The sequence below is a fragment of the Phalacrocorax aristotelis genome, chromosome 1 (assembly GCF_949628215.1).
Source record: "Phalacrocorax aristotelis chromosome 1, bGulAri2.1, whole genome shotgun sequence".
In the NCBI taxonomy this organism is placed as follows: Eukaryota; Metazoa; Chordata; class Aves; order Suliformes; family Phalacrocoracidae; genus Phalacrocorax; species Phalacrocorax aristotelis.
Window position 1 is genome coordinate 210,838,014 of NC_134276.1, and position 8,077 is coordinate 210,846,090.

The 8,077-nt window shown below is 45.2% G+C and overlaps 1 protein-coding gene across 2 annotated transcripts in view; it reads left to right on the plus strand.

Annotated features, from left to right (window-relative positions):
• Positions 1–3,372, plus strand: part of FAM107B (family with sequence similarity 107 member B) — a 63,135-nt gene extending 59,763 nt beyond the window's left edge. For both annotated transcript variants that reach the window (XM_075081544.1, XM_075081543.1), the window contains one exon: positions 355–3,372. In XM_075081544.1, coding sequence (XP_074937645.1) covers positions 355–471 — 117 coding nt within the window. In that variant the 3' untranslated portion in view covers positions 472–3,372. The remainder of the gene's footprint in view (positions 1–354) is intronic.
• Positions 3,373–8,077: the final 4,705 nt, after the last annotated feature.

Genomic DNA, 8,077 nt, shown 5'->3' on the forward strand with positions numbered 1-8,077 from the left:
AGGCACACTCGTCCTTGTCCTGTTGTAAAAGCTAGAGAAGGGAATTACTGTTGTTTCTTTAATGAAGCTGTCCAAGAATTTCTTCAAAAATGCTTCATCTTTGTTCTCATACTGGGTTTTTGTCCATCTGGCAAAGGTGGACATCTGGAATGAGCTAGAGCCAAGGATTTTAAAAGATGTATCATTTATGAGAGCAGATACTCCCAAAGAAATGCAACTTTATCTTTTCCATCAGAGAAAGAAAGGAAGCAGTTTGAAGTTTGGCATGGCCAGTTATTGAAACCTTTAGTTTTTGTCTTGTGCTTTAATGATCTGTTTTATATACTTTTTTTTTACATGTGATTCCCTTTTAAGCTGGAACTGGAGCAACAGAAGATACAGGAAGAGCAGGAAAATGCACCTGAATTTGTCAAAGTCAAGGGCAACTTGAGGAGGACGGTCCAGGAAGCAACAGAAGCACCAGACTCCTAGAGCCAGCGCCTGCTAAGACTTCCAGCTTCCCTGCAGAGAGAGGCTTTTGCAAGTTGTCTCAGATTTGCCCCCTCAAGAGGGAAAATAACAGCATCCAGTTGACACTTACCGAAGATGAGATTTTTAATTCTTGGGACGTGTGGATTAAAAAGACAGTACCATAAACAGATCGACTTGCCAAATGCAGTCCTGAGATCAATGGATAAGGAGTCTGTTTGTCAGTTCAGTGTCATGGACCAGCCTGACGTGCTTACTCAGATTTTAACCAGGGATACTAGAGAAACTCCTTCAGTGTTGCACTGCTTTATCTCTTGTGATCCTAGTTTAGTGGAGATACACAGATTAATATTTTGCTTTAAAACAGAACAAAAATTCTCCTGTGATATTTTATGAAGCTTCTGTGCAGGTAGATATTTCCTCCATCTAGACCTACTGCCTGTGTATATCCCACAATAATTTGTGTTTAGTTGGAATTTTTATCAAATCTGGCGAGGATACGATCTGATGATCCTCTCACCAGGGAGAATCCAGAAGCTGATTCATCTCTGTCTCTAAATCTACACCATTGTGTACAGGCCTGTGCAGTGCTACCTGTGGTTTTACCTCTCAATGCAAAATGACCTGTCTTGTACTTTTTGAAATCATACTTTGCTGTTGTGGCCTTTCTACTCCAAGGACATGCTGATCTGAGTGCAGTGTTAACACATTACTTCGTAGTGTTTAAACTCATTTGCTGGAACTCAAACAAGGAATCTGATCCACCATCGGTTCCTGCTCTTTGCGTGCACGAACTAGTTGCAATTCCTGCAACAGAGCAGTGCTTAAGCCAGACCAAACTGATCATTGGAATCTACTGAAATGGAACTTTTTCCCTAAAGTGAGGCATAAAATGAAATTCATTTTGTTCCATTCTTCCTTTAGCCTCAAGAAAGAAGGGAAGCGTGTTACCACTGAGTCTTAGGGTCCAATTCTGTCACCTTTTGCCTTTCCACAAGTTGCTCCTGTGTCTTGCCATTGAATAAAATACTGCTTAGCTTGCACAGGGATGGCAGAATCTGATCTTTCATGCTTATGACTACTAGTTACCCAGGAAAGCCTGGGGTGAGGAGGGGAAACAGATTACTCATGTAGGATTATAGAATTGGGTTCTTACATGGTGTGAATGGGTGCAGATATCTTATCTTCAGAACCTGGGGAGAAATCCTCATCTATCTTGGTCAGCACAGTCCTAGCTCTCGCCAAGCTGTGCTCATCCATATCAGCTGAGGATTTAATCCTAGTCTTTGCCTTAGGATGCTAAACAAAGTAATTTCTACTTTGTAATTACATTGGACATCACTGTTTGAGAACACTTTTTATTAATGTCAACAGTGGTGTGTTTATTTTGTAAAGGTGGTGGGGGAGGGTTTGTTGGTTTGTTTTTTAGTTCATTTTGCCTTTCCTGTAAGTATTGGACAGTTTAAATACAATTTCAACACAGCACTCGGGACAAAATGCTCATAATTAGGAATTTTTCCTAGATACAGACTTCAATATGTCAAGATCCAGGCATTTTTTATGAGGACATAATCAGATTGAGAGTAAATTGAATTGTGATAAGGATATTACCATTGATTTAGACTTGCAGTGTGACTCACGTCTAGAAGATTAAATATGAAGATGGTCTACCAGACTGTTCAGATTATGGACATACAAAAGACAAAGGCCAAACATAACTCTTCCATGTATTTTCTCAACAAAGGAACACCCTGAGTGCTGCAGGTTCTTCCCCCTCTCCTTCTGTTGTTCTGGAAGGAGAGGCTCTTCCTTTCTGGGAGCACATTGTTCAAACACTTGCACTGATTGAGTTCGTTTCATGTTGTTGAGACAGCACTATATACGAGCCTTCCACGCCACGCGCATTTTTCATCTTAGCCGCTCCCAGCCTACTAAACTTCATGCCTCCTGGTTTCCACTCCACAATTATCCTTCTGCACAGTATGGAAATGACTAGAAGTTGGTGAGGAAACCCTCCTCTGCCTTGAGCAGAGCATCCCTTCTCAGCCATTTGCCCTCGGTGTGAGCATGGCAATCCTACCATGTGAGATGAAGGTGGTGTAATCCAAACAGCACTGAGTCGGCTGGGGGTGAGGACCTCTCTTTGGCTTCAGTGAGTGTGTTGGATTGGGCCCTTCAAGGCTGAACACGTTCTGCTTTCTCCATGTTAGCCTGCCATTCAGGGTAGAGTTTCTCTTTCTGAATCACAGGAGGCCAGGAAACTCCTATGTACATACAGCGTGAAGTAGTTATTTGTTTTCAGTTGGAATTAATTCTCTGTGTGAACAGACCATCAATGTGTGTGTTGGAACATCTTAGAATTCCGCCGACCCTTTAGTCTAGGGATCCCAGCCACCTTCTTGTAGGTTTGACAGGCCAAAGCTTGTCTTTAAAGTTAGGATTGGGCTAGAATGGGCAACCCGTAAATGGGTGGTCAGCTAGTCACACCACAAGTGTCCTGTGCGGCTACTCAAGTGAGAAACTGCTTGCCAGTGAGCATAAGCAATTCCTGACCTTCCCTTTAGCTATATGGGTTTTGAAGCAATCTGGCAAATACTTCAATGATTTGAAAATGGCTCACTTACCACTTTGTACTTTTTTAAAACTCTTGCTTTTGATAGTATAGTAGTAAATTTCTTAGCATTTTTGTGGCTTTAACATTCTGTTAATATCTGCACTTGTTTGAGTGTACATATATAAATATATATAAATATAAAAAGGGAGCCTTAATGGATTTGTTTTCATAATTTAATATTTTTTGTATTTGCTCTTGTATAATTGTTTTTAACTAAAGGTATTACGAGAATGAGGGTGGGATACTTAGAACCAAAGTTATGCTTAATAAAATCTACCACATGCTTGGCATATGCCGTGGTGTCTGTCATGTCCTGCCGAAAACAAAACGTTGAGGACTGCACTGAGGTATCAGGTTATTTAAAATTCTGCAATGTAGGGGGAAGAATCAGGATCACAACGACGTTTGGTTCCTTAAAACTGCATCTGTGTTTAAATATGCAAAATTACTGCAAATTAGTTGGCAGAAAAACTTGTCTCTCTTAGTCTTAATATCTTTTGAATATTTTTGATGCAGAAAATTATTCAAAGACCGTAGCTGTACAGCTAGTGCAAGGTAAGGCAGAGCATGAGGGCAGAATTCTGATGGGAATCAAGTAACTATAGAAATCATTCCCTATCGTGCTAACTTCATCAAAGTGCACCAGGCAAAATTCAACTTGGAATCATTAGCATTGCAACAGCTCCATCCTAAAAGGGAGCAAGGAAAGAGTAAAGAGCCTAGTCCTGTGCTCAGTCCTGCAAAGGCCCTTTTAGCCAGCACTCGTGCCTGTGGTTCTAGTAGGAAAAACTTGGACATGTGAAAGGAAGTGCACACACAAATGATATGCTGTGTTAGGGTCAGACTGCTCAGGGCCATTGCTAAGAGCAAAATCCTGTGTCAACAGCAGACAGAAAATTAGCAGGTGGAGGGACAGGGCTGGAACAGGTGTGGGCCATCAATTCTCCACCACCACCCTCAGCTCTTACTGGTCAGCCAGGCACAGGTGGTGATGGACGGGGAGCTGGAGAGGAGCATGGGGTGAAACAAAGTGGGGGAGGAGGAGGAGAAGAGCAGTGAATTCAGAACAGATGTCAGGAAATGCTTTTTCCTTCAGAAACTGCTCAGCATGTGGAACGGGGCCTGCCAGTACTGCTGATGCAATGATGCTGGACCTGCTCCAGGAGCTGTCAAAAGTGGGGGAGGTAAGAAAGAACAGAGTTCATAAGGGGTGGGTTTCTGTGGCCTGTTGGAGATACTGCCCTGTGCTCTCCTACCTCAAGCATATCCAAATGTGTTTTGAATTATCCTTTGATATTTCACTCTGGCTCCAGAAGGAAAACAGTGAGGGCATGTGATCTGCTTTTGTAGTGTGTCCAGCGGAAAAGATGATCTTTCTTTTGCATACTTTTTCGGATTTTATTGAGCTAATACGTTTTGTCAAGTGGCTTTGCAAGCACTGGTCTGCTGGGGGCTTTGCTTGTGCTCCTGTGGCCATATGCAGATGGGCTGTGTCATGCCATAGCTGTGTGGAAAGAAGTACCTTGAGGTTCCTTGGCTGCTGTTATAGGGTCCGTGGGTGGCATTCATAACTTAAAATGGCTGATGGCACTTGTGATGACCAGTTGCACTTGAGAAAATAACTGAGTGAGATGGCTGGAGACAGAATGGCTTCAGCTGTGCTGTTTCCATAGGATCAGAACTGATGGCTTTAGGGTGAAGAATGGGAGGGCAAGCTAGGTTCCCAAGACATCGCAATAGGAAGAGCACAAACACTCCATGAGATCTGGATGACTAGAAGTACAAGGTGTCTTTCCACCCACTCTCTCGCTTTAAACTCTGTGTTGTAGTTGAAATCTTTTGTCTGTCAGAGTAAAGGTTTGTGGTGCCCTTGTCAATATTAAGGATGACTCTCCTCGATGGAAGTGGCGGAAACCATGGCCGGAGGGAATATTTAATGGTGGTAATAGAGCACTGACATCCTACCTCCCGCCCCAGTGCTTGTCTTCCACACCCTGCCTTTTGGCATTGCTTTAGGCCTAGTTAAAGGCTGCATTTGGTCCATCACGCTGCCTGCGTTGCCTTTCTGAGGTTAGACAGGGACTACTTCTATTCTTTGGGCACCCAGGGGTCCATTTTGCTTAACCTCAGATAGGTGTATTTGACCTAATCATCTGCTTTTCATTTACATCAGCGCAGAGAAATCAGCCCTGTGGAGCGCAATTCCCTTTCTTTCTTTGACTGTAAAGGAGCCTGCAACACCTGACAGGGAGGGAATGTCATCTGCATTGCGAGGCCTCTGAAGCTGAGCGATTCAAATGCTGCCCCTACACTACCCACCTTTTTCATGGAGTTTTACTTCCCAGGAAAGTCGAGGCACCTGGATACCTTGAATAAATTTGGCCCTTAATCTCTGTATGGTTCATAAACTGAAGAGCCCCTTTCTCCACTGTGCTCACCGGCTCTGGTGCTTGGTGCCATGGAGTCTTCAGTTGAGCCGCCAGGGTCCTGGGGGACATGTGGCCTCTGCAGGGGGCTGGGGACAAGGGACCTTCTCCAGGCCGAACGCTGGCCAGCGGGAGGGCAGGTGGCATCTCCGCAGCGGTGCCAAGGGAAGGAGGAGGATGTAAAGCATGTGAGAGGGGACTCCAAGAGCCAGAATCACCCACTACAGCTGTAGTACTTAATTATCTGAGTAATCATTTTCAGAATTAATTTCTATTATGTGCCCAAGTCTAATCTCTCCGGTGGATGGCGTAAGCAATTTAACATAGATTGAGCTGGCACCAGGAAACTTCAGCCTGATGAGGTGGGAAGAAGAAACGTACTTCTTTGCCCCTCTTCAGCTGTTCAGAAACAAATCTTTCATAATGCAGCCGAAATACCAAGCCTGCTTCATTGTGCTCGAAAATTAAAGAGCACCCAGCAAGCCTAAGCCCCTTAGCAGGGTTCATCTGAAGCGCGTATTGCTCAGTGTAGTAAGGCAAAGTGCTGAATCCCACCTGCTGTGGAGTCGAAGCGTGGCAGCCCAGCCCATCTGAAACTGTCTCCCTGGAAAAGGGGTTATATCCAACAGGATATCTGCTTTGAACTCTCCTTTGCGAAGCAAAGCCTAAAAGATTCTCCAATGAAAAGCTGATCTGGAATTGGCTTTTGTCAGTAGCAGCAGGAAAAAAGAGAGACCCTTTAAACTTCCGCTGTCAAACCTGGAAAGCCCTTCATCACTGCAGTCAGGGACCAGAGGGAGTAATTCTCCCTGATGTACAATTTCAGCGCTTGCCTTCATTCAGCTTTATGTCTGTGCTAATCATTCAGATGAATTCTTCTTCGTACAATTCCAGGGTACCGCCTTCATAAGCTGAACTCGGCAAAAAAGTAGCTTTTGGAAATTGGCTGGTCACGGTGGGCCCCATACTTCACAGCCGCTGGTTTGTTAGGGATCCTTTCCTCTTATTTCTAACAAAAATCAGATTAACTCACTAAATACCAAGGAACAAATTCTCTTCAAAACGCAGATCTTATATTTTTTTTTTTATCATTTTCTTATTGCAAGGGAGTTGCTTCTGTTTTGCATCAAGAACTCTATTTCCTGCATATTAGGAAATTGTGCTGATAACCAGACCAGAGGTGAACTGCAAACTACCTACAGCTTTAAAAGGCCCCTCTGCAGGCAGCCGCACTCAATCCTGATGCTGAAGAGCAGGGATTGCTCTCCGGGGAGAAAAAGGAGGTGCTAAAAAGGAGGAAGAAACAGTGGGAAGGTGAGTTCCTGACTGGTGAAGATTTCCACCCCGTACTCGAGGTTAAACAGCAAGTCTGAGGATGATGCACAACCTGCGCACAGCATATCATGTTCCTGCGTTCGTATCTGACGTACCGTATGTCTGTTTTTCCCCTCTCCTGGAAACCTTATTGTGTTTTTGATTCCTTTCCTATTGTTTTCTTTCAGCCCAAGCTCTTGCTGCCTATTCAGGCCTCCCTGCCCTTGGATTATTTCCCAGATCTGGTTTGTAATGAAAGGTGTTTAATTAATGCGGAATCCTTGGGATGGATCCTAAGATGGGTGTTTGAGGCTGCTGACTGCACTGCTGTGCAGAGTGAGGGGAAACCCAGCCCGAACCCTCGACATGTGGAGAGTGGAAATGAGAAACACTCTATGCAGGGGAGAAGCAGATAGCCACTGGCTGTTCATTCAGCTTTATTTCTGTGCTAATGGTTTAGATGAATTCCGGATTGGCTGTTAGGAAAGATTTCTTTACTGGAAGAGCGGTCAGGTATTGGAACCAGAGAGGTGGTGGAGTTGCCATCCCTGGGGGTGCCAAAAAACGTGTAGACGTGGCACTTCAGGGCATGGTCTAGGAGGCCTGGGAGTGTTGGATTGGCTGTTGGCCTTGATGATCTTAGAGGTCTTTTCCAACCTTAATGATTCTGTGATTCTATTCTATGATTCTATAGGAATAAAAATTCAGAATGGGTGTCTGATAGAGCATAAATGAGCAACTGGTATAGTTGTACTGAAGATTTGATCTCAGAGCCCCACTTAAAGAGAAGGGCCATGATGATAAAAGCCCTAGGAGAGGGGAGGAGGATGATGGAAGAAGTACATTCCATGATTAGGAAGAAGCCTAAAGTACATAGAAGGAATCCTAGGGCAAAGCCAAATGGTCCCGCTTTAAGCGACGCAAAGCTGCTCTGAATGCCTTACCGTGCAGGTTGTGCCCCCCACTTCCCTGGGCTGCTGCGGGGAGCGGCGGGTCCCCGTGCGGGGGCATCCCCGTGGGGCGGGATCCCGCGGGGCCGGTGCGGGGCCGGGGCCCGCAGCCCCACGCCGAACTCCCACACGCTGCTGCCACCTCCTGGGCAAAGCGGTGCGGAGCGGGGTGTCCTGCCGGCCTGGAGGATTGCGCCCTGCGGGGTGGCCTGGCAAAAGCTTTTCCTCCTCTCTGCAAAGCTTTCCTCCGAAAGCGCAGCGGTGCTGAGCTCTTGAAACTCGCTCTCTTGCAAACTGGTGCTTCC